The sequence below is a fragment of the Sphaeramia orbicularis genome, chromosome 6 (genome assembly GCF_902148855.1).
Source record: "Sphaeramia orbicularis chromosome 6, fSphaOr1.1, whole genome shotgun sequence".
Taxonomy (NCBI): domain Eukaryota; kingdom Metazoa; phylum Chordata; class Actinopteri; order Kurtiformes; family Apogonidae; genus Sphaeramia; species Sphaeramia orbicularis.
In genome coordinates, this window is record NC_043962.1 from 1,037,764 (window position 1) to 1,063,979 (window position 26,216).

The 26,216-nt window shown below is 36.9% G+C and overlaps 1 protein-coding gene across 1 annotated transcript in view; it reads left to right on the forward strand.

Annotated features, from left to right (window-relative positions):
* The window catches only part of LOC115420594 (testis-specific serine/threonine-protein kinase 1-like), a 33,473-nt gene extending 8,841 nt beyond the window's left edge, over positions 1-24,632 (forward strand). Inside the window, exons 4-5 of the mRNA XM_030135957.1 lie at positions 17,921-18,062; positions 23,261-24,632. Of these exons, the coding sequence (XP_029991817.1) occupies positions 17,921-18,062; positions 23,261-24,326 (1,208 nt within the window). The 3' untranslated portion in view covers positions 24,327-24,632. The remainder of the gene's footprint in view (positions 1-17,920; positions 18,063-23,260) is intronic.
* The last annotated feature ends 1,584 nt before the right edge of the window (positions 24,633-26,216 follow it).

The window sequence follows — 26,216 nt, forward strand, 5'->3', positions numbered from 1 at the left end:
TATCTATAGTATTTTTTTTTCTCTGTATCTATAGTATTTTTTTCCTCTCTGTATGTATAGTATTTTTTTTCTCTGTATGTATAGTATTTTTTTTCTCTGTATCTATCGTATTTTTTTTTCCTCTCTGTATCTATAGTATTTTTTTTTCTCTGTATCTATAGTATTTTTTTCCTCTCTGTATGTATAGTATTTTTTTTCTCTGTGTCTATAGTATTTTTTTCCCTCTCTGTATGTATAGTATTTTTTTTCCCTCTCTATCTATAGTATTTTTTTTCCTCTCTGTATGTATAGTATTTTTTTTTCTCTGTATCTATAGTATTTTTTTTTCCCTCTCTGTATCTATAGTATTTTTTTTCTCTCTGTATTTATAGTATTTTTTTTCCTCTCTGTGTGTATAGTATTTTTTTCTCTGTATCTATAATATTTTTTTTCCTCTCTGTATCTATAGTATTTTTTTTCCTCTCTATCTATAGTATTTTTTTTCCTCTCTGTATGTATAGTATTTTTTTTCTCTGTATCTATAGTATTTTTTTTCCTCTCTGTATCTATAGTTTTTTTTTTTCTCTGTATTTATAGTATTTTTTTTCCTCTCTGTATGTATAGTATTTTTTTTTCTCTGTATCTATAGTATTTTTTTTCCTCTCTGTATGTATAGTATTTTTTTTTTCCTCTGTATCTTTAGTATTTTTTTCCCTCTCTGTATGTATAGTATTTTTTTTTCTCTGTATCTATAGTATTTTTTTTCCTCTCTGTATGTGTAGTATTTTTTTTTCTCTGTATCTATAGTATTTTTTTCCCTCTCTGTATCTATAGCATTTTTTTCCCTCTCTGTATCTATTGTATTTTTTTTCTCTGTATCTATAGTATTTTTTTTTCTCTGTATCTATAATTTTTTTTTTTCCTCTCTGTATCTATAGTATTTTTTTTTCCTCTCTCTATCTATAGTATTTTTTTCCCTCTCTGTATGTATAGTATTTTTTTTCTCTTTTTCTATAGTATTTTTTTCCTCTCTGTATCTATAGTATTTTTTTTTTCCTCTCTCTATCTATAGTATTTTTTTCCCTCTCTGTATGTATAGTATTTTTTTTCTCTGTATCTATAGTATTTTTTTTCCTCTCTGTATGTATAGTATTTTTTTTCTCTGTATCTATAGTATTTTTTTTCCTCTCTGTATCTATAGTATTTTTTTTTCTCTGTGTCTATAGTATTTTTTTCCTCTCTGTATGTATGGTATTTTTTTTCTCTGCATGTATAGTATTTTTTTTCTCTGTATCTAACGTATTTTTTTCCTCTCTGTATCTATAGTATTTTTTTTCTCTGTATCTATAGTATTTTTTTCCTCTCTGTATGTATAGTATTTTTTTTCTCTGTGTCTATAGTATTTTTTTCCCTCTCTGTATGTATAGTATTTTTTTTCTCTGTATCTATAGTATTTTTTTTCCTCTGTATGTATAGTATTTTTTTTCTCTGTATCTATAGTATTTTTTTTCCTCTCTGTATCTATAGTATTTTTTTTTCTCTGTATCTATAATATTTTTTTTCCCTCTCTGTACGTATAGTATTTTTTTTTCTCTGTATCTATAGTATTTTTTTTTCCCTCTGTATGTATAGTATTTTTTCCTCTCTGTATCTATAGTATTTTTTTTCCCTCTCTGTATGTATAGTACTTTTTTTTCTCTGTATCCATAGTATTTTTTTTCCTCTCTGTATGTATAGTATTTTTTTTTCTCTGTATCTATAGTATTTTTTTTTCTCTCTGTATGTATAATATTTTGTTTTCTCTGTATCTATAGTATTTTTTTTCCTCTCTGTATGTATAGTATTTTTTTCCTCTCTGTATGTATAGTATTTTTTTTTCTCTGTATCTATAGTATTTTTTTTCTCTCTGTATGTATAGTATTTTTTTTTCTCTGTATCTATAGTATTTTTTTTCCTCTCTGTATGTATAGTATTTTTTTCCCTCTCTGTATGTATAGTATTTTTTTCTCTGTATCTATAGTATTTTTTTCCCTCTCTGTATCTATAGTATTTTTTTTCCTCTCTGTATGTATAATATTTTGTTTTCTCTGTATCTATAGTATTTTTTTCCCTCTCTGTATGTATAGTATTTTTTTTTCTCTGTATCTATAGTATTTTTTTCCCTCTCTGTATGTATAGTATTTTTTTTTCTCTGTATCTATAGTATTTTTTTCCCTCTCTGTATGTATAGTATTTTTTTCTCTCTGTATCTATAGTATTTTTTTTTCCTCTCTGTATGTATAGTATTTTTTTTCTCTGTATCTATAGTATTTTTTTCCCTCTCTGTATCTATAGTATTTTTTTTCTCTGTATCTATAGTATTTTTTTCCTCTCTGTATGTATAGTATTTTTTTTCTCTTTATCTATAGTATTTTTTTTCCTCTCTGTATGTATAGTATTTTTTTTTCTCTGTATCTATAGTATTTTTTTTCCTCTGTATGTATAGTATTTTTTTTCTCTGTATCTATAGTATTTTTTTTCCTCTCTGTATCTATAGTATTTTTTTTTCTCTGTATCTATAGTATTTTTTTCCCTCTCTGTACGTATAGTTTTTTTTTTCTCTGTATCTATAGTATTTTTTTTCCTCTCTGTATGTATAGTATTTTTTTTTCTCTGTATCTATAGTATTTTTTTCCTCTCTGTATCTATAGTATTTTTTTTCCTCTCTGTATGTATAGTATTTTTTTTTTTCTCTGTATCTATAGTATTTTTTTTCCTCTCTGTATGTATAGTATTTTTTTTCTCTGTATCTATATTATTTTTTTTCTCTCTGTATGTATAATATTTTGTTTTCTCTGTATCTATAGTATTTTTTTTCCCTCTCTGTATGTATAGTATTTTTTTTTCTCTGTATCTATAGTATTTTTTTTCCTCTCTGTATGTATAGTATTTTTTCCCCTCTCTGTATGTATAATATTTTGTTTTCTCTGTATCTATAGTATTTTTTTCCCTCTCTGTATGTATAGTATTTTTTTTTCTCTGTATCTATAGTATTTTTTTTCCTCTCTGTATGTATAGTATTTTTTCCCTCTCTGTATGTATAGTATTTTTTTCTCTGTATCTATAGTATTTTTTTCCCTCTCTGTATGTATAGTATTTTTTTCTCTCTGTATCTATAGTATTTTTTTCCCTCTCTGTATGTATAGTATTTTTTTCTCTCTGTATCTATAGTATTTTTTTTCCTCTCTGTATGTATAGTATTTTTTTCTCTCTGTATCTATAGTATTTTTTTCCCTCTCTGTATGTATAGTATTTTTTTCTCTCTGTATCTATAGTATTTTTTTTCCTCTCTGTATGTATAGTATTTTTTTCTCTCTGTATCTATAGTATTTTTTTTCCTCTCTGTATGTATAGTATTTTTTTCTCTCTGTATCTATAGTATTTTTTTCCCTCTCTGTATGTATAGTATTTTTTTTTCTCTGTATCTATAGTATTTTTTTTCCTCTCTGTATGTATAGTATTTTTTTCCCTCTCTGTATGTATAGTATTTTTTTCTCTGTATCTATAGTATTTTTTTCCCTCTCTGTACGTATAGTATTTTTTTCTCTTTTTCTATAGTGGTGCTTTTACAGCTGGGATCGCTCTGATGTTACAGGCGGATGGTGGAGTTTTTTTATAAACAGTATGAGGCTCTGGTTGTGTACAGGTACAGTTTGTTTGGGTTATGGAAGCTGGTGGTTTTATCTGTGAATCTGGACCAAATTTAGAAGCTATGAACGCTGATTACAGTTGCATCTGCACTGAATACAAGTTGCACTTTTGGGCTGTTCTTATCTGTTTGTGTGGAGCAAAAACAGCGCATACACTGAAGTTCTGCACTTTTCTCTGGGAATGTGGCCTCACTCGTTTCTATAGCCCAGGTTGTTTTTCTTCCTATAACCTACGTATAAAAGCGGCACAGAGTGATGAAACACCGCTCACATGCATCCATATCTTCAACATGACCTGTGAGTTGCATTAGTTCCTTCCTGTTTCTAAATGTGTCCACATGAAGAACACCCATTTCTATCTATTTGTGGATCTTCTTCATTTTCCATCCTCCTCCAATGCTGTTTTCTGCTTCCCCTTTTTTTTTAAATTCTACACCAACATGAGTCACGCAACCTCCATATATCAGGATTATATCATCAATCTGACACAGATACAGCATCCCACCTTAGAAACTGCTGTTAGTTGTTTTCAGGTTTGGTGTAGGTTTGTATGTTCCACTTATGGCTGAAGTTGGTTATGTGCTGACCGTTGAATTTGACATGAATATAGAACAAAAGACCACCTGAAATGCAATGAAGAAGACAAATAATTTCATTTCCATGTGCCATGCATTCATATTGTTAGTTGCAGTAGAACTGACTGCAGCTGCAGGATGAGGAGAAGAGCAGGGAAAATATCCTCTAGAGACCCAGCAATGCATTTTTGTCCTCTATAGGAGACAATAGTTAAACAGCTTTACTAAAAAAAAATGCTCTCTACTGTAAAGGACATTTAAAAATAAATCAAAACACAAAATGTATTGCATGATGCTGTTTAACATCAAGACAATTATTTAAGAAAAAATAGGACTATTTATCCCACTGTGGGGAAATTTCACCATTAATAGAAGCAATATACGACAAGCAAGTAGAAAAAAAAAGACCAAGGATGAGTGAAAAAGGAAAATATAAAGAGAAAATTCAGAAATCGGGTATTTATATAAATATAGAATTAGAATTAGAATTATGTAGTATTTACATATTTACATTGTTAATGGGCTCTATACACAGCCCCACTACTTCCTGAACTTCAGGTGGCTCCTTTATTTCCTGTCTTTCATTATTGGACACTGATTAATCCAGGTGTGTCTAATTAATCAGTAGTCACAACTAGAAGCAGCAGACACACCTGGATTAATCAGTGTCCAATAATGAAAGACAGGAAATAAAGGAGCCACCTGAAGTTCAGGAAGTAGTGGAGCTGTGCATAGAGCCCATTCCCCCCCGCCAGGAGGTGTTGTGATCACTTTGCTTTGTGTGTTTGCTTGTTTGTTTGTTCTCATCTTTAGTGTAAAACTCTTCCCCCCATCTTTCCCAAATCTTCCCCACAGATAGGCCTAGGCCCTGGGACCAGCCCAGTACATTTTGGTCCCAGTAGGCCAAAGTTCAAGGTCACAGCAAGGTCACAACTTCTACAGTTTTCCATCTGTCATCATTGAGACATTTTCCAAAAGTCATCAAAATTCAAAATGACTCCGATTCTCCTCCAGTTGGATCCACCTGTAGCTTAGAACAATCTCTTGTATCTGGAACTAAATTGTCCACATCCACTGTGGAATGTGGACTCTGTGGACATTTACATTGAACACCAAAAATCCCATTTCCCACACATTTAAAATTAGAACTCAACTAATATTGATGTGAATTGAATCTAATTGGACAGACACATGACTGGGACCAAGCTTCAACTTTTTCTTCTGTATGGAACAACCTGGAAACTGTTGGATTGAAACAGAAATAGTCGATCCACACATGCACAGCGTTCAGGGTGTTTGGCAGAGGTTGGTGTTCTCTGAACACTGGTTGTTTAATGTAAGAAAACATCAAACTTTGACTTCCCCGGGTCTACTTTCCTGTTTTTACATTTCTTTTCTTAAATATGGAGTACATATACTTTTAGTGTGTTTCATATTTTAATCTGAGAATTTAAGTTTAGCTGAGAACTACTTGTGGAAATTTCATTTCAAATTTCCCCCAATTACCACCAAAATTTAACCATTTCTTCCTTGTGTCAGTATCAACATTTCCTGGAAATTTCATGAAAATCCGTCCATAACTTTTTGAGTTATCTTGCTAACAAACAAACAAACACACAAACACACAAAGCAAAGTGATCACAATACCTCCTGGTGGAGGGAATAAACATTCTTGAATCTCAGAAGGGTGTCGTTGATGAAGAAATCATACTAACAAAACAACACTATTTTGGCTCGATGACAGATAATTCTACATATTGACCTTTCAAAGGCCTGTTGGCTTGAACTGGTTGGTTTTATGTTAGCGTTTTACCCAAGGGAAGCTAATCTGCACACTTTGAAATCCTAGTGTCATCACAAAACTGGAGAAGGTTAGGGCCCGTGCAGGCTTAGTGTGTGTGTGTGTGTGTGTGATAATCCTGAGTGCTGAGCTTCAGAGGAAGACATGTCCCTTATTGATCTCTGCTTAATAAGGTGACTCATTAACCCCGTCCATACAGTCCAACACTGCTGCGCCTCAGACACACAGTCCATCCACTGGGGTTCCTCAGACCTGGACAGCATGTGTGGCATCACTGACCTATGTGTTTATTATATAGTTCCATAGATGCTAGAGGTTTATAGGATTTGTACTAACTGTAGAAGTAGTAGTAGATCCACCGGTAGTACTAGTATTTGTAGTAGTTGTATATCCACTGTTAGTACTAGTACTTGTAGTAGTAGTAGATCCACTGTTAGTACTAGTATTTGTAGTAGTAGTAGATCCACTGTTAGTACTAGTATTTGTAGTAGTTGTATATCCACTGTTAGTACTAGTACTTGTAGTAGTAGTAGATCCACTGTTAGTACTAGTATTTGTAGTAGTAGTAGATCCACTGTTAGTACTAGTATTTGTAGTAGTTGTATATCCACTGTTAGTACTAGTACTTGTAGTAGTAGTAGATCCACTCTTAGTACTAGTATTTGTAGTAGTTGTATATCCACTGTTAGTATTAGTATTTGTAGTAGTAGTATATCCACTGTTAGTACTAGTACTTGTAGTAGTAGTAGATCCACTGTTAGTACTAGTACTTGTAGTAGTAGTAGATCCACTGTTAGTACTAGTATTTGTAGTAGTAGTATATCCACTGTTAGTATTAGTACTTGTAGTAGTAGTATATCCACTGTTAGTATTAGTACTTGTTGTAGTAGTAGATCCACTGTTAGTACTAGTATTTGTAGTAGTAGTAGATCCACTCTTAGTACTAGTATTTGTAGTAGTCGTAGATCCACTGTTAGTACTAGTATTTGTAGTAGTAGTAGATCCACTGGTAGTACTAGTATTTGTAGTAGTTGTATATCCACTGTTAGTACTAGTATTTGTAGTAGTAGTAGATCCACTGGTAGTACTAGTATTTGTAGTAGTAGTATATCCACTGGTAGTACTAGTATTTGTAGTAGTAGTAGATCCACTGTTAGTACTACTATTTGTAGTAGTAGTAGATCCACTGTTAGTACTAGTATTTGTAGTAGTAGTAGATCCACTGTTAGTACTAGTATTTGTAGTAGTTGTATATCCACTGTTAGTACTAGTATTTGTAGTAGTAGTAGATCCACTGTTAGTACTAGTATTTGTAGTAGTAGTAGATCCACTGTTAGTACTAGTATTTGTAGTAGTAGTAGATCCACTGTTAGTACTAGTATTTGTAGTAGTAGTAGATCCACTGGTAGTACTAGTATTTGTAGTAGTTGTATATCCACTGTTAGTACTAGTATTTGTAGTAGTAGTAGATCCACTGTTAGTACTAGTATTTGTAGTAGTTGTATATCCACTGTTAGTACTAGTACTTGTAGTAGTAGTAGATCCACTGTTAGTACTAGTATTTGTAGTAGTAGTAGATCCACTGTTAGTACTAGTATTTGTAGTAGTAGTAGATCCACTGTTAGTACTAGTATTTGTAGTAGTTGTATATCCACTGTTAGTACTAGTACTTGTAGTAGTAGTAGATCCACTGTTAGTACTAGTATTTGTAGTAGTAGTAGATCCACTGTTAGTACTAGTATTTGTAGTAGTTGTATATCCACTGTTAGTACTAGTACTTGTAGTAGTAGTAGATCCACTGTTAGTACTAGTATTTGTAGTAGTTGTATATCCACTGTTAGTACTAGTACTTGTAGTAGTAGTAGATCCACTGTTAGTACTAGTATTTGTAGTAGTAGTAGATCCACTGTTAGTACTAGTATTTGTAGTAGTAGTAGATCCACTGTTAGTACTAGTACTTGTAGTAGTAGTATATCCACTGTTAGTATTAGTACTTGTAGTAGTAGTATATCCACTGTTAGTACTAGTACTTGTAGTAGCAGTAGATCCACTGTTAGTACAAATACTTGTAGTAGTAGTAGATCCACTGTTAGTACTAGTATTTGTAGTAGTAGTATATCCACTGTTAGTATTAGTACTTGTAGTAGTAGTAGATCCACTGTTAGTACTAGTATTTGTAGTAGTTGTATATCCACTGTTAGTACTAGTACTTGTAGTAGTAGTAGATCCACTGTTAGTACTAGTATTTGTAGTAGCTGTATATCCACTGTTAGTATTAGTACTTGTAGTAGTAGTAGATCCACTGTTAGTACTAGTATTTGTAGTAGTTGTATATCCACTGTTAGTACTAGTATTTGTAGTAGTAGTAGATCCACTGTTAGTACTAGTATTTGTAGTAGTTGTATATCCACTGTTAGTACTAGTATTTGTAGTAATTGTATATCCACTGTTAGTATTAGTACTTGTAGCAGTAGTAGATCCACTGTTAGTACTAGTATTTGTAGTAGTTGTATATCCACTGTTAGTACTAGTATTTGTAGTAGTAGTAGTAGATCCACTGTTAGTACTAGTATTTGTAGTAGTTGTATATCCACTGTTAGTACTAATATTTGTAGTAGTTGTATATCCACTGTTAGTATTAGTACTTGTAGCAGTAGTAGATCCACTGTTAGTACTAGTATTTGTAGTAGTTGTATATCCACTGTTAGTATTAGTACTTGTAGCAGTAGTAGATCCACTGTTAGTACTAGTATTTGTAGTAGTTGTATATCCACTGTTAGTATTAGTACTTGTAGCAGTAGTAGATCCACTGTTAGTACTAGTATTTGTAGTAGTTGTATATCCACTGTTTGTATTAGTACTTGTAGTAGTAGTAGATCCACTGTTAGTACTAGTATTTGTAGTAGTTGTATATCCACTGTTAGTACTAGTACTTGTAGTAGTAGTAGATCCACTGTTAGTACTAGTACTTGTAGCAGTAGTAGATCCACTTCTGTTTGTGGGTCCAGTGTGGTTCCTCAGTTCTCTGCTGCATGTGTGTGTGTGTCTTCTGTTTGTGGATGTTTGAAGTTGTTTGATGATAGTCATATGATGTGGAGCACAGACAGGACGGTCTACAGGGCATCTGCGCTTACATAACACATCAGCCTTACTGTGTGTGTATGTACATAGTGTATATAAGTGTTAACGTTGGCCTTCACATTCGGCTCCTTGTGCTCAGAACTGTGACAGTGTGTTCTGTAAAGTCTTCCTGAAAACTCAGAAAAATGATTGGAAGGAGAGTGGAGATGAAGTCAGGCCTGGAAATAAAGAAAATGTGAGGAGACGGTCCCAAAACAAAGGACTAAATGGACTAATGTGGTACTGATGTGGTACTAATTTTATTTTACTTTTTTTTTTAGAAATTCTCCCTTACATATGCTAACCCTTTAAAGGCCCATCAGTGAGTAGCATCCAGGATGAACCCTTAAAGATCCAAATGTCCACCTTTAACCCTTACAGTAAAAAAAAATTAAATTTATCTTCCAAATAAGGGCAACAGGAAACCACAGTTTTTTTTTTTGTCTGTACTTGCAGTAGGTTTGGACTGTATTGACCCTTAATGACGTCACTTCCTGTTGAACTCGGCACAAGTGCAGTTTATCAGTCAACACTGTGTTTTTTTTCTGCTGGTCTTCACAAACATGGTGGCTTCAGTAAATATGAAGCCAGTGTGTGTGTGTGTGTGTGTGTGTGTGTGTGTGTGTGTGTGTGTGTGTGTGTGTGGGTTTGTGCAGGCCTATAATGCATGGTAAGAATGTGTGATATTCCCCACAGAGCAGAGAAAAGTACACTCCCAGCAGCAGCAGCACTCAGTGGCTTCTCCTCCTCCTGTTGCGTAACCCTGGTCTTTGAGCGTGCCCGTGAGCGTGCACGTGTGTGTGTATGGACTGAAGGCTGTTTGTACCGTCAGTGTGTGTGATGTGGGACAATGGTTGAATGTTCATCACACAGGGGACTGGGGACGTGTAAGAATGCACTGGTGTTTGAACATGTGTGTATTCATTTAAAGCAGGATAAGAACCGTCTACTTCGTACTTTTATTTACAGTTACAGTGCTGCTTCTAAATATAAATTAATAAGTGTTACTATTGGGGAAATGTATATTTGCTTTCATGTCTCAGATGTTGTTCACATAGACGGACAGATTGTTGTTATTCTTATTTTCTATCTATCGATCTATGTCATGTTATAATATAACATAATTACTTTTTAGGGGCTTGGGCACAGACACAAGCCACTCTGCCCCACTGCAAAGCTATAGGTGTAGTACAGGTTCTGTTAGGGTTAGTGGGTTAGGGTTAGTTCTGTGGGTTCTCTTAGGGTTAGTGGGTTCTTTTTTTTTTTTAATACTTTATTTAGAATTTTTAGCTTTACAAAAACTGAGCAAAACATGCCACCCACCCCCCCAAAAAAAGACATAAAGGCTGCCAGACAGTTATAAACTATATAAATAGACTTATAAAAATAACAGTTACAGTAATAAAAGTCAAAGTAAAGCAAGTACCACATGAAGAGTTGAGTCGGGCGTCACAGCTGACACTGGGCGGGGAAGGGTCGCCAGATTCTTTCAAACCTGTTCTGTTCGTTGGGTTTATGCAGTCGCAGTCTTTCCATTTGAATAATTGAATAACATCTCGCTGAGCCAATGAACAAATGAGGGTGGAGTGGTACACTTCCAGTTCCAGAGAGTAAGTTTGTTAGCCACCACCACCCCCAGATGCAGAGCGACCTGTGTGTCATGCAGAAGATCAGAAGTCTGGGCAGAGCGTCCCAGGATGGCCAGGTCACAGCTGGGCCGAATGACTGTAGAGTAAGCTTTGGACAAGTGCTCAAATATAGCTGACCAAAAATAAAGCTCAGTAAATCTGTGTAAAACAAAATTCATGATTTTTGGCAAATTTAAAACAAGTAATGAGGTAAAGGTACAAACAGAGGGTGTAGATATAGAAAGGGTGAATCAAAACAAGTTTCTTGGAGTGATAACTGTTGATAAAATTTGCTGGAAACCTCACATAAAACATGTACAAAACAAACGATCCAGAAAGCATCTCAGTCCTGGCCAGAGCAAAGGAGATATTAGATCAAAAATCACTTCAGATTTTATATAATTCATTGATCTTACCATACTTAAGTTACTGTTTGGAGGTATGGGGAAATACATATACAAGTTCATTACAAAGACTTTTTCTACTGCAAAAAAGAGCAAGAAGAATTGTTCACAATGTTGGTTTTCGTGACACAAATCCACTATTTTTCCAATGTAAAACTTTAAAACTCATTGACCTTGTGGAGTTCAAAACTATTCAAATAATGTATAAAGCAAAGAATAACTGACTGCTGGGCAGTATTCAAGAAATGTTTAGTGAAAGAGAGGGAGGCTCTGATTTACAGGAAAAGTTGAATTTAAAGATTCATTAAGTACGAACTACGTTAAAAAGTTTCTGTATGACCATCTGTGGAGGAAAATTATGGAAGAAATTGTGTGTGGAGATAAAACAAATATCAAACATAATTCAGTTTAAGAAAAGATACAAAGAATTGATTCTTGAGAGGTCCAGTATTTAATAATGATAATGAGGCTGTTTGTTTATGAATGATGTTGTACTGATAAATCTGCTGGAATTAGTGAAGAAAATGGTTGAATTATTGAGTCTGTTTGTTTGACTGCACTGACATGAACAGACTGTTGTGAATAATTTAGTTACTGCATTATGGATTTGTTGTGGTTCGATGCTAAAATTAGGAAAATAGTATTGTTTGATTCTTGTATTAAGTTCATGATAAAGGTGTAAAAGCACTGAGCGGTTGGATTAAATCAGTTTATACTTCTTCCTACTCCTTTTCGACCATGTAATATTCAGACTTGAATGTACTTGAAGATAGATCTGTCCATTTAAATGTTATTTTGATTTTGTCTTAATTTGCTTTTTTTTAAATTTTATTTTTCTTTGCATGTTTGAAATAAATAAATAAATAAACAAATAAATAAATAAATAAATAAAAATTGTGCAATGTAGGGCAAAACCAGAAAAGATGTGCAAGTGAACCCTCAGCAATATGACACTTATCACAAACAGGAGACACAGATGAAAAAATACAATTTAGCTTTGTTTTAGAGTTATACAGTCTGTGCAACACCTCATACTGAATTAACCTATAACACGAGTTAATAGACAACAGTGGACCCGAGACAGTGCCTCCTCCCAGAGTTCTGCAGATATTTCAGAGTTCAAGTCTTTAGCCCAGGCTTCCCTAACAGAGTCTGAGGGGACTGGAATAGTAAAAGAACCAACAAAGTTTGATTTTAACTGTTTGGAGTCTGGAGGGAGCAGGAGGGTCTCAAGAAAAGGATGGGTGGTTGGGGTGGAATCAAGATGTGGCCAGTTCTCCTTGACATAGTGTCTAATTTGGAGGTAGCGAAAAAATTGAGAATTCGGAAGACTGAATTTACTGCTTAGCTGAGCAAATGATGCTAATTGGCCGTTAATGTACAGATCTGAAAATGTTCTAATACCCTTTTCCCTCCAGAACACAAACACCCCATCCAACCGGGCAGGCAAGTAGGAATGGTTTTGGCATATGTGTGTGTGGATAGAGGCAAGCCACCTTTATCTGATTTATGATTCGCAAGGAGTTCTTCACAGTGAAGTTTGGCTGAGTTAATTTGGCTACTGAGGCAGAGTCAGAAAACAAAAGAGCAGGAAGTGAGGACATGTGTACCGCAGCAGCTTCCAGCTGTAGACGTAATGGGATCTCCTCAGCTTTAACACTTCAGTGGGTAAGAGTCCTGGAGTTGGCTGCCCACTAGTAGTGTTTAAAAACAGGCAGACCTAGACCACCCATTTTGGAAAGTTTTTGAAGGTGAGCCTTGGCTATCCTGTGTGTTGTGTAACCCCACACTAGGGATGGAACGATATGAAACTGTCATATCACGGTTATTGTGACCAAAATTATCATGGTTATCATTATTATCGCGGTATTGTTGAAATTGTGCTCAAAATGTTCATAAAGTACTGATACACACACCAAAATAATTTAACCAAGTTGTATTTTGAAAAAAAAAAAAAAAAAAAAGTAATTGGTACAATGTCCCTTCTGTGTCAGAAACATTCAAATATTAACCCTTAGTGGTCTGAGCCTATTTTGTCTGTTTTTCAGTCCTTTTGATTTTGCCTTTATATACTATAGAAACAAATGTTTACTATACCCATGTTTGGATCTGTTTTTTCAGCACAACTTCATCTATATCATCTGTCTATTATTTTTACACTTTAACCTACTATAAAAACATAAAAGGACAGAAAACACAAAAAAAATCAAAAATCCAATTTGAAAAATGTATATACTTTATTGCATAAATAACACACAGATGCTTAACAAACCTTTTCGAAGACTTTAAAGTGAATATTGGTTCCAAATATTGGTAAATAAAATTAAAATTGTAATGAATTAAAACTATACTCAAATATTTGACATAAAAGCAGATCTTTACATAGATGTTTTCTCCGGAAAAGTGCAGTAATCAAACACGGTTATCATGAGAATTAGAATTTAAATGGTAATACTAACCGTTGGCGATTTTACTGTGGTTTATCGTTATAACGGTAATCACTACATCCCTACCCCACACAAAGGGTAAGATGATAGAGTCAAGCTTCTTAAAAAAAGATGCATTCAAGTAAATTGGCAAGTTTTGGAAAAGGTATAAAAACCAAGGTGGACTCACCACTTAGATCGCATTTACCCGACCAATCGTGGATAGGGGCAATATTCTCCAAGACTCAATATTTGTTCAGAGTCTTTCTATAGCTTCTGTAAAATTTAATTTGAAGAGATGCCTTGGGCTTTTTGTCAATTTCAGCCCTAAATAGGTAAAACAGTCCTTCACTAGTCTAAAGGGTAATTTTGTCAAGAAATCATCAGTAAGTTGATCTGTTAAGGGCATGAACTCACTTTTTCTCCAGTTTATGGTATAGCCAGAGATTCTCCCAAAGAAATGTATATATTCTAGTAAAACAGGGGGTGTGTGGGTCCTGTCTCTGTATTCCAGATGATTCCGCTCATCGGTGCCAGCTGTAAATGTTTGGACGTCATTAGTCTGTGTACAGATCAACAGTGAAACGTGACAGCTACACTACAGACATACGCCCATATTTGCCTTTGAAATGACCCAGAAAACAAAGGCAACGTGAACAGAATCAGCGTTTTCTCAGATACATGATCTGGGTATATTTCCACGGTTACATCATCATTCACACACAATGTGAACTCGATGTTCTGCGTTCCCAACGAGAGGAGGAAGAGAAAGGAGAGGAGGAAAGCAGGCTCATTCTCAGAATAGCACAACAAGCCCTGTGTTTGTGTTTGTTCTGGCCTTCAGCCCTCAGCTCTGGGTTCTCTGCAGGCGTGAGCGGGTTCCCTTCAAGAGCACACAGTGTTCTGGTCTGGGTCTGGGTCTGGGTCTGGGTCTAGGTCTAGGTCTAGGTCTAGGTTAGGGTATGGGGGTTAGGGTTCTGAGTTTGTATGGACCTCATTTCTCTGTGTCTGCGTAGTTTACAGAGGAGGGAGGACAAGAGGAAGGAAAGGGAGGAGACAGGAAAAGAACATAGTGTCAGTGCTGTCAGTCAGCAACTGTGTGTGTGTGTGTGTGTGTGTGTGTGTGTGTGTGTGTGTGTGTGTGTGTGTGTGTGAATCAAACGTACCCAGCCCACATGTGCAGCCGAGGCCAGACTCTAGCCCAGACTCTAACCCTAACCCAGACCAACTGGACACCCCACACTCGCTCCTCTACTGTCCTCCTCTTTTCCACGGTCTTCTGTTTGTTTTTGTCTTTTTTCATTGACTGGATCGAAGTAAAAGTCTGAAGTGAACAAAGGAACGCTTGCTCATAGTTTCTACCTTGCCTTTTTTTTTTTTTTTTTTGCCAATATCAAGTCTTGTACTTCATAGGATTTGACCTAACTGTCTTTGTAATGCAGTACAAAGGCCAAATACATGTACATGTACATATGGTGTGTATTACACACCATATTTGACACTACAAAAAGGCTCATATGTAAATATTCCCATTTGTGCTTGTGATAACTGTGGCTTGTGGTTCACACATGTTGGTGTCAGGGCTTGGGTTGGGGTCAGGGTTTGGGTTGGGGTCAGGGTTTGGGTTTGGGTCGGGGTCAGGGTTTGGGTTGGGGTCAGGGTTTGGGTTGGGGTCAGGGTTTGGGTTGGGGTCAGGGTTTGGGTTTGGGTTGGGGTCAGGGTTTGGGTTTGGGTTGGGGTCAGGGTTTGGGTTGGGGTCAGGGCTTGGGTTGGGGTCAGGGTTTGGGTTTGGGTCGGGGTCAGGGTTTGGGTTGGGGTCAGGGTTTGGGTTTGGGTCGGGGTCAGGGTTTGGGTTGGGGTCAGGGCTTGGGTTGGGGTCAGGGTTTGGGTTTGGGTCGGGGTCAGGGTTTGGGTTGGGGTCAGGGTTTGGGTTGGGGTCAGGGTTTGGGTTGGGGTCAGGGTTTGGGTTTGGGTTGGGGTCAGGGTTTGGGTTGGGGTCAGGGTTTGGGTTGGGGTCAGGGCTTGGGTTGGGGTCAGGGTTTGGGTTGGGGTCAGCCTGTAAAGCAGCTTATGTTACCGACTGAACCTCAATGGCACAGATTTGTTCCAGACTGCAGGTAATAATTAATGAGACAACAGCAGATATTTGGAATAAACTTGAAGACGTGTGCAGAATGTTGCCTCCTGAATCGTGGAATGTCATGCTTTGGGTGAACTGCAGACATAAACACATACACATTTCAGAAGTAACAGCATCGATGCTAACAATGCTAACAAAGCTTCACCTCCTGTGACCTTTTCAAACTGAAGATGGAAGATGCTCCGCTGCTCACCCCGACCTCTGACCTGAGCTGTGACAAAATAGACTTTCACAGCTGCAGTGCTATTATTTAACCCTTTCATGCATGAATTATGAAAACCTTAAGCAAGATTTTTTTCTCAATGATTTTATTCCTCTTTAGGCATGAAAAAAACTGTGATTAAATTTTTTTTTTTTTTTTTTTTTTTAATGAACTTAGCCCAAAAAGGTCCACTCAGCTGGACATCATGTGTTTAATGCTTTCATGCAGGAATTATGAAAAAAAAAGTATCTAGATTTTTTTTTAGATTGATTTTATTACTCAAAATTAGGCTAAAGTTTAAACGTATTTAGAATTTTTTTTAAATAGGGTTTTATTAAGAAGATATTTAACCTCCTGAGACCTAGGAAAGTACAAGGTTTGGCTTTTTAAATAATTAAATAATTGCATATATTGAAAACATCATCAGGCTACAGTTTTTTCAGCTGCATTTAAATTTTTTTTAATGGAATATGTTCTTTCGGTGGACCGTTTTTTGTTTTTTTTTTTTAAATAAAGCTTGGAACGTCTTGTCCAGAAACGTGGACAGAAAACCCATAGCTATGTCTAAGGAGGTTAACTTTATAAGATCACAGAACAGTCAAAATTCCAAAATTAAGATGAATTTGTTTTCCACTGTATTGCTTAGGGTCTGTAGAGACTGCCCCCTTGTGGTTTGGAGAATATTGCCTTTGTAAACCCTTGGGAAGTGAGCCTAAACTATGTGTCCACAAATGTTGACGTTGTGCATGAAAGGGTTAATTTTTTGAAGCAAAGAAACAGGCATTTATTGACATACTGCGTAAAAACTATGAAATAAAAATGTTTTTAAATGCTTCTAATCTGATATTTTCTCACATTTTAACATACAATAATACCAGTTATTACTCACTCAGATAATATGCAAAAAACAGCCCAACTTTTTGTAAAAAAAAAAAAAAAAAAAAACTTAATTACAGTCTAATAACAATTAACAGTTGATTTACACTCAAATATGTTAGTGCAGATCAGGTTTATCAAGAACAGGAAAGTTACAGTCATGGTATGAGTGTCAGTGTATTATGGGATGGTGCATAAGCGTCCACTGTGTTGGCTGATATGGAACTAAAACAGTGATGAAAGTGTTCCAGTTTTTGCCGTAAATCTGTTTTTTTCCGAAAACTGAGCATATGTTCCTGTAAAGTAAACGTGTCCGGATCATTTCCGTCTGGTTTGGCGACATTTCAGCCGTAAATTACACATAAATCGCTCCGAAAAGTGTAAATTATGTTTATTTGGGTCCGTCTCATGGGTGCGGCCTTATTGCTTTCTTCTCCATTCGTCTCAACCAATGAGATGCTCGTTTACACCGTGGAACTTGTATCGACTTTGAGTATTTTACCGCCAATGTATTTGGTGTAAACATTCTGTGAAATCATGTCAGAATTTCTGGTCCTTCAGCGTGGGGACGAACTGAAGTGTGAGGCAGGAATCCAAAAGAAGTTCAAGTGGTCCTGGCTCCAGGAAACTGAGAGAAACGCGATTTTCTGTCGCAGTACGTCCAGAAGACAAGCAAACCAGGTTTGTTACTCTTTGGTAACAAACCAGGTTTTTGCTCCCAAAGCGCAGCAGAATGGACCTAAGAGCACGCAGAACGAAAGGCTCCGAAAAGTTCAGGGTTTTTTTCTTTCCTCACTTTCATCACTAAAACAACAAAACCCATGAATATACAAGGAACAGTTGTAGAACAGATGTCCTCTGTAGTGACCAGTATGCATGAAAGGGTTAACTCTGATCCAAAGTGATGCTTTTTCTGGAACAAAGTAGAAGCTGAAGGACAAAGATGTGAGTAAAAGTCCCTCATCCAGTCTGTGCAAATGTGATGGTGACCAGGGGGATTGGAGCCGTCATTTACTATTTAAGGCTAAGGTTTGTACCTGTGTGTGTGTGTGTGTGTGTGTGTGTGTGTGTGTGTTCCAGATATCTGGTCTCTGGGGGTCATCCTCTACATGCTGGTCTGTGGAGTTCCTCCGTTCCAAGAAACCAACGACAGTGAGACTCTGGTCATGATTCTAGACTGTCGATACTCCATCCCTGAACATGTTTCAGACGACTGCAAGGAGTGAGTACACACACACACACACACACACACACAACCTGACCCTAAACCCTAACCTGAACCCTCAGCCTGGGCTTGGACCATCAACATCACTCACAGTCATAGACTCGTCTGTACCGTTCAGAGGGGTTTCATCATATTCGTCTCTTTGAGCCCGTTACAGTTCCATTCATTATTTAACTTAACATCGAACCCTAACCCTGACCCTGATTTAAAGGCTCATCCTCTCTGAGATGTCATGGTTTCAATGTGGGTGACTGTCTTAAGGAGTCGCTGACCGTAAACGTCTCTCATTATTGCATTTCAGTGGATAATTTTAGTGTCCTAGTTAGCATCGAGGCTTCACTAAAACAATGAATATGAGTCTAATGTGTCAAATTCAGCTGTTGGTGAACAATTAGCTGTGATTTTATTTAGCACTGACATATCTGTATGTGCTGTGCTCTCATTCAGTCTCATCAGACGGACACAAACCTACGAGTACTCTGGGAATAAACTGCAGCTCACCCTTACTCACATGTCCTCTCACTTACCCTTCACTCCTCACACCTCCCACCAAAATACACACACTGTCCTCAGCTCAGGATACAGACTAGATACTGTCAACACACACTGGACTGGTCCTGCAGCCTCAGGGACTGTACTACCACAGGAACGGGCTCCATCTGATGTCATGTTTACATACACATTAACCCTTTATAGGGCATTCATTAAAATACTCTGAAATTCAAAATTTCATCCTTGGAGGACGTAACACGACTTTATTACTTTTGTGAAATTAAAAAAAAATTTTTTATTGTCATGTAGCAAATCAAGGTCAATGATGTTACCGTATTTGGTTCCTTACCCAGAAGTGGCAAAAAAATCCAAGAATATATATATATATATATATATATATATATATATATATATATATATATATATATTTTTTTTTTTTTTTTTTTTTTTTTTTTAAAGCCTGTAAAGGTAAACAAAATTTTCAGTTCGGTACGTTTTCGGTTTTCAAAGCCACGGTTCTTTTTTTTTTTCCGGTTCTTTATGGGAAGAAAGAAAACCCTTCAAAATGTCTTTAATGCATTTATGAATTTTTGAACATTTTTCCCCCAATTTTTGGAGACAACAGAATATAGAAAAACAGGAATAATATAATTTACTGCTATAAATCAAATAGAAAATAAAATAAATAAAATATTACTAAATGTATTTTAAACATTAGTATTACATTTTTACCTGAAAGGTAGTTTTAAACAAACTACACAAATCTAATCCCAGTTCTGTCAGTTCACATTCTGCAGAAAAAGAACAACAAAAAAGTGAATTGCACATGAAGTGCAACATTAAGAAGATATTTACATGTAGTATTTTATATATCCGTACATTTTTGTCCTATATTCATTAACTTCACAGTCCTACTGGTTAGTTTTACTTTTAATATTTTTTCATCACATTCACTTTTCAGCAATAAATTCATTTAGTTTGCACCTTTAGTTGTAAATAGATTTGTAGCTTTTTATGCATTCATGCTTTACATAATTTTACAGTCAATTGAAATAAATATTTTAAATGAATGGATAAAATAATAAAATATGAACCCATCAGATGTGAGATTTATTCATACTGCACCGCTCTAATGTCCTCTTACACCGTCTTTTTCCACTGAAAATAAAACGGCTGCATGTTTATAAGTTAGCATCAGGAAAATAGTCCCTAACATATGCACGTTTTTATTTCTCTATAATTAACATTTGCTTAAAGGTACTGCCCAGCTGTTCAGCACCATCTGAGGGGGAAGATCTGCAGTAGCAGTTAATGGGTTTAAGTCACGAAAAGGGTGAAGACTCACAAAGTGTTGAGAGTTGAACTGAAGCACGTCCTGATAACCCTAACCCTAACCCTAACCCTCTGTTTCCGTGGTTGTGCTCGTCAGACTCACAGAATGCACATCTTTCTGGTGTCTTTTGCAGTCGTGTTTGTAAATCCAGTCTATTGTGGAGTTGCTTTGATGGCCTCCGTCTGCAGACTCGTCCCAGAACATCTGATCTAATACTCACAGTCATATGACTGAGCCCGCAGTCACATGGTCATAGTAATAAAGCAGCCAAATAGAACAGAACAACCTTGTGGACATTACAGACAAAGACACAGGTTTCAGGCCATTTATTTAATGTCTTTAATTTTGAAGATGTGACCTAGATCAGATATAAATAAGGTCAATTCTGGTTACTTTAATAACTCAGCTCTGACGTCTGTAGACCAAAATGTGATGCAGGGAATCAAAAATTACCTTTGAACTGCAAATTCAATGCTCTTTTAAAGCAGCGTGATGACGCTCAAGTACTTTTGTGAACAGAATAACTAACGATTGTTAATTAAAGTTATGTCTGTTTGACAAAAAGACAAACCCAGTAAAAGGTGTTTGTTAAAGACGCACACCTGAAAACTTCATATATTTTTCATGGTTCTTTTATGCACGGGAAACACATGATTAAATTGAAGAAAAGATATCAATATTTAGTTTAATACAGAAAAGTCAGCAAAGATGTGACAAAATTACTTGACCTAATAATTAAATGTTTTCCTAAACCTACCCATCAGAACTACACTGTAAAAAAAAAACATAAAAAAAAAACAAAAAACGGTATTATTCCAGCAGCAGGGACGCCGAAAAAATACTGTTAAATAACGGAAAATAACCATCTCATAAAAATACGGTAATTTTCCATAATTAAAATACAGTTTTTTGCCCTAACTTTACATGAGATTTTGCTAATTTTTTTGACTTTTTGATGTTTAATAAAGAATATTTTCATGTATTAAAGCAATCAAATTCCCTATAAATATATATATATAAATCATTTTCAGTGAGACTCAGTTGTCCAATCCACTGATAAAAACTGTATTTGGACAGTTTATCAGTGCTTATACATGTTATACATTCACAAAAACACATTTATTCAACATTTTTGTTGTGAAACCTCCTGTAATTACACAAGTCAATTAACAAACAAGTCTGGTTCAACTGACAGAACAAATACTTCTGTTACAGTTAATTGTCAGTAATTTTATCTCATTTTACTATTTTTAATTTTTTTTTTTAAATAGAAAATAAATATTTGTGAAATTATGATACATTTGCAAATGTATTTTAAAAAAGAAAAAAATTCTTTTAAAAAATTGAAATTTTTTGGTTATTCACAGTTACAGTTTTTCGTGTTATTTTCCATTTGACATGTAAAATCACAGTTTATTTTTGTCATTTCATTGATATTTTCCTGTATCTTAAAAATACAGGAAAAATCTGTAAAATAAACAGTGAAAATTCTGTTAAATTACAGATTTTTTTTTACAGTGTGACAGGAGCTGCGACGTGAACTGCGGTTCGTGTTGGCAAATCCTAGATTATTTCATGCTCGCAGGATTCCATTTGCTGCAAAATACAATTCCCATTTAATGACTGTGAAGTTATCTGCAGTGTTTTACTAGTGACAGGACGCCATCTAGTGATGAACATCTGCTATTACCTGTGTCTGTTAAAGTGGTCAGCCGCAGTACAATTAATGAATTCAGTTCCATCTGACAGAGATGGAGAAAGGATAGAATAAAGAAAAGGGGATCCACTGGGATAGAAAAGGGGATCTACTGGGACAAAAGATAGAAAAGAGGATCTACTGGGATCAACTGATAATTGAACAAACTATGACCAATAGAATAATATAAATTAACATCATGATAAACAGCCCTAACTAACCCTAACTTCAAAGATAGTTCACAGTCAGGGTTTCCTTTAGCTCATTAGAGATTTGTTAAAAATGATGTTGGTCAAAATCCCTGATAATATTGTTTCTATGAAGATTCAAAGATTTTTATTGTCAGCTCAGTAGATGCAGAGAATTACAGATACAGAAAAATGACATATAGTTTCTCTCGCCTTGTTAAATGTCGTGCATTAAAAAAAACACTAAACTGAAATCCCTGTACAACTGCTGTCACTAGCATGTGTATCTGAATTTTATCAGACATTGTTAGATTTTTTTTTCTGAGTGCTGACAGAAACAGATAACTCATCAGTATAAGTAACATTTATGTATACAGTGTTTTTCACAGAAAGAATTCACAGAGTGCTTTACAGTAAAATCAGTGAATTAAAGGACTTCATTACTGTTCACTTGCCTTTAACCCTTTCATGCACAGTGGTCAGTCCAGTGGTCAGTTCTTCTCCAGCTGTTCTCTTGTATATTCACGGGTTTTGTTGTTTTAGTTCCATATCAACCAACACAGTGGACACTAATGCACCATCCCATAATACACTGACATTCAGACCATTACTGTAACTTTACTGTTCTTGGTAAACCTGATCTGCACTAACATGTTCAAGTGTAAATCAGTTGCTTGTAATTGTTATTAGACTGTAATTAACAAGCTTTTTTTTTTTTTTTTTTTAAACAAAAAGTTAAGTCTTTTTTGCACATTATCACCATGAAGTGGGTAATAACTAGTATTATTGTATGTGAAAATGTGAGAAAACATCAGACTAGCTGCATTAAAAAAAACTTAATTCATAGTTTTCACACAGTTTATCAGTAAATACGTTTCTTTGCTTCAAAAATTAAATGCATGGTGTCCAGCTGAGTGGACATTTTTGCAGCTCCATGAAAAATGCACGTTTTTTTTGCCTTTTGCACAGCCTGTATTCTACTGTGTACACATCTTACATTTTTACTGTCTATATTCTATATTTTTATTCTGTTATTTTATATTGTCGCGAGCAAATGCAACATTTCATTCTGTATACGCTTGTACATCTGAGTGACAATAAAGTCTAAGTCTAAAATAGGTTCATAAAAAAATTAAACCGCTTTGTTTTTTTAATGCCTGGGGGAATAAAAACACTCATAATAACACTCTCATAATTCATGCATGAAAGGGTTAATGAGCTTCGTTCTTTCATAACTCTAGAGTTCATTGTTATTCTTAATTGTAACAAAGACACATTGACATACAACAGCTAAGGTTCAGATTTGTTCCCATCATTCACAGACATACAGCTCTATGTTTATTCATTTGATTTATATTATTTTTATTGATTGGCCAAATATCAGTATGTTTCAGTATCAGTATCTTCGTAGCAGGTGTAATGGAGTACAACTGTCATCTCTGTCACATCCTCACCTTCAGTCTCTAAATCCTGCTTTCTCTGTCAGTCTGATCTCCAGGATGCTCCAGAAGGATCCGTCCCGTCGAGCGTCGCTTGAAGAGATCGAGGCGCACGATTGGCTGCAGGGGCTGGACTGCGCCCTGCTCAGCCCAGAGGCCCCGCCCCAGTGGCTCTCAGGGGCCCTTTCCCCCAGCTCTCCCCGCTTAGGAGCGCCCGAATGCGGGGACCTGCTCGCTGTGAAGTCCTCGACTCAGCCAGCGTTCCCCGGTCCGTGGCAGCCCAGCCCCAGCTTCACCTTACGCCCCCCTCTGGCCGAAGAGCCCCCGGTCACCAAGAACCTGCCTGCGCTACAGCAGATCTGTGAGGAGGAGGAAGGGGAGGAAGGGGAGGAGGGGGAGGAGGGGGAGGCAGAGAAGGAGGAGGACAGTTTGACCGAGGACAGTGAAGGTTTGGCAGTATCACTTTCACCACTGGAAACAGAAACTGAGGAGGTACATGAAGATCAAAAGTGTAGGGAAGAGGAGCAAAGAGAGCAAGGCTTAGTGGAGATAATGGAAGAGGAGGAGGAGGAGCAAAACAAGGACAATGAGGAGATGAAGGTGGAGGTGGAGGTGGAGGACAAAGACAGTGAGCAGCCGGTCAGTCCTGGAGACGAGCCGCCGAGTCGGACTCCTGAGGTCCCACTGTCTCCTCCAGCTGGTTTAGAGGACCGGTCCTGTCCGGATCCACCAGATCCAGAACCAGAACCGGCAGACGACGCAGAAACTGAACCCAACAACAACACCGACAAACCCCCTCCTCTGCACACTGACCCCCCGTCCTCTGAACCCCCAGACCCTGCTCCGCCTCAGGAAGCAGAAGGACTAAACAGGGACGACAGGACGGACCAAGGCACCAGAGATAGATCTCAACCCCACAACGGTCCGGGGTCTCAGAACACGGGTCCGGACTCGGCTCCGAGGGCCGAACCCGGAAAACGACACAGCATAAAACTGCGCGAGAGACTGTTTCAGTTTCCTCTGTGTGAGAAAGCTCTGGCCTTCAACATACCGACACAAAACAAGTCCAAGATCCTGCCTCTGGCTCAGTACAACTGCTGCCATGTGCTGTAGACTGAAGCGCCCTCTAGGGACCGAACGGGGGTTGAACAGGTTTAACATGGAGCACATGTGAGTGAAGAGCTCCCCCTGCTGACACCAGGAGGGAAGATCTTCAAGGATGTGAAGTGTACAGGACAGGAGGCGTCCAGCTCACAGTCCTAGCTTTGTGCTCATGAAACAAATAAAGCCTGTGTTCAGCGCAGTAGTCCGAGCCGCTAGAACCTCATCCATCTGCTGCTGTGTACAGAAGCAACAAAGAACTACCACGACTGGAGTCTGATCTGTAGCCTAGCATGAACCAAAAGGACCTGAAGGAGACAAAAAGACTTTATGAACAGGCTCAGAAGAGACGCGATGTCTGTAAATGTTGTTAGTGAAATAAGCTATAGTTAGTTGGCTTTGTTTTAAAGGTGCCTACGACTCCTCAGTGGTTTTAATCCGGTGTCACCTGGTTTTTACTGTAAGGACCTTTACACACTGGGCTGGAAAGAGTGACAAAAGAATGGAAAATACAAGGACGACCAGGGCTGGGTATCATGGCCAATTTCCATGATCGACTGGATTTCGATTCATAAGGTTCTGAATCGATTAATCACGATTCGATCCGATCCAATATTGATTCGATTCAGTATTAATTGATTGATTCAGATTAATTTAGTGATACCAAAGTACAATTTTGAGTTAAAACCTGATTATTTGGCTACTGCAGTCATGCAACACATCAATACTGGGATCAATATTGATATTAGAAAGGAAATAAATCTGACATTTAAGCAGAAGGAGCTGAATCTGCTCTGAAATAAAGAACATAATGAATTGGACACAAACATGTCCATGTTTCTACAGTGGATCTGAACAGACTTCTTCATCATCTTTATTGTGTTTTATGGTGGGTGGCTTCTACTCACGGGGGGGGGGGGGGGGGGGGGGGGGTGCACTCCATGATTGTTGGTCGGAGTGGGGTGGGGGAGTGCGCTTAGCGGTTGGACATTGTGGCTTTATTCTTCCTCTAACTCCATACTCAACCATAGGTGATAGTCTGGATCCAAGTTAATATTCCAAGAACAACCATCTTCTGCAACTCGCCTCGGAGAACCTCCAGGCGACCAGTTCCTTCACACAGTGGAGGGGTCCCCCCCCTCCCCTCCCCTCCATGTCTTTTCCACGCCAGAGCCGTCGTGAACAAGACCAGGGGTTCGCAAGATGGAGCCGCCCGCGCTTCCACGTACTCCTGGTCCTGCTCTGAAAAATCGATCTCATCCACTATTAATCAATTACGCAAAATTAAAACGAAATTGATCTAAGATCGATCAAATCGATTTTTTTACCCAGCCCTAAGGATGACCGCATCATTCTGTAGAGACATGATGCGTTGGAGGTCACCTGGAGTCCTCGTGTATAGGTTTAGGGTTAGGGTTAGCCCTGACCCTAACCCTGTGTGCACTCTGTTCACTTGTGTTTTCAATGTGCAGGTAAAACATTACACAGTGACTTAGGTATTTAATTAACGCCACATTAATGTTTAATTAATGTGTAAGTTTCTCACTAGGGATAGACTGATTATTGGGTTTAGCCGTTCTCACTGTCAGTATGTAGTGATGTTGGTCTTTTTACGTACAGTCTGTGGTCTGTAGGTGTCGCTGTGGTTCCAATCACAGCATGTCTGAGGAGTTATAGAAGAAAGACTAAAGGTTTATCATCACTGAAATGAGAAAAGGATTCCCTAATAATTGTTCTTTCTTCATACAAACCAGAGCAGCTCTACATACGCTGGTCCACCTCATCGGTTCGTTTATTCATACACGGTGCAAAAGCTCAGACAAATGGACTCTGTACTTTATTCACATTGTAAATGAACATCAGCTGGAACATTTCATCATTTTTGAGGAGAAGAAAACTCAT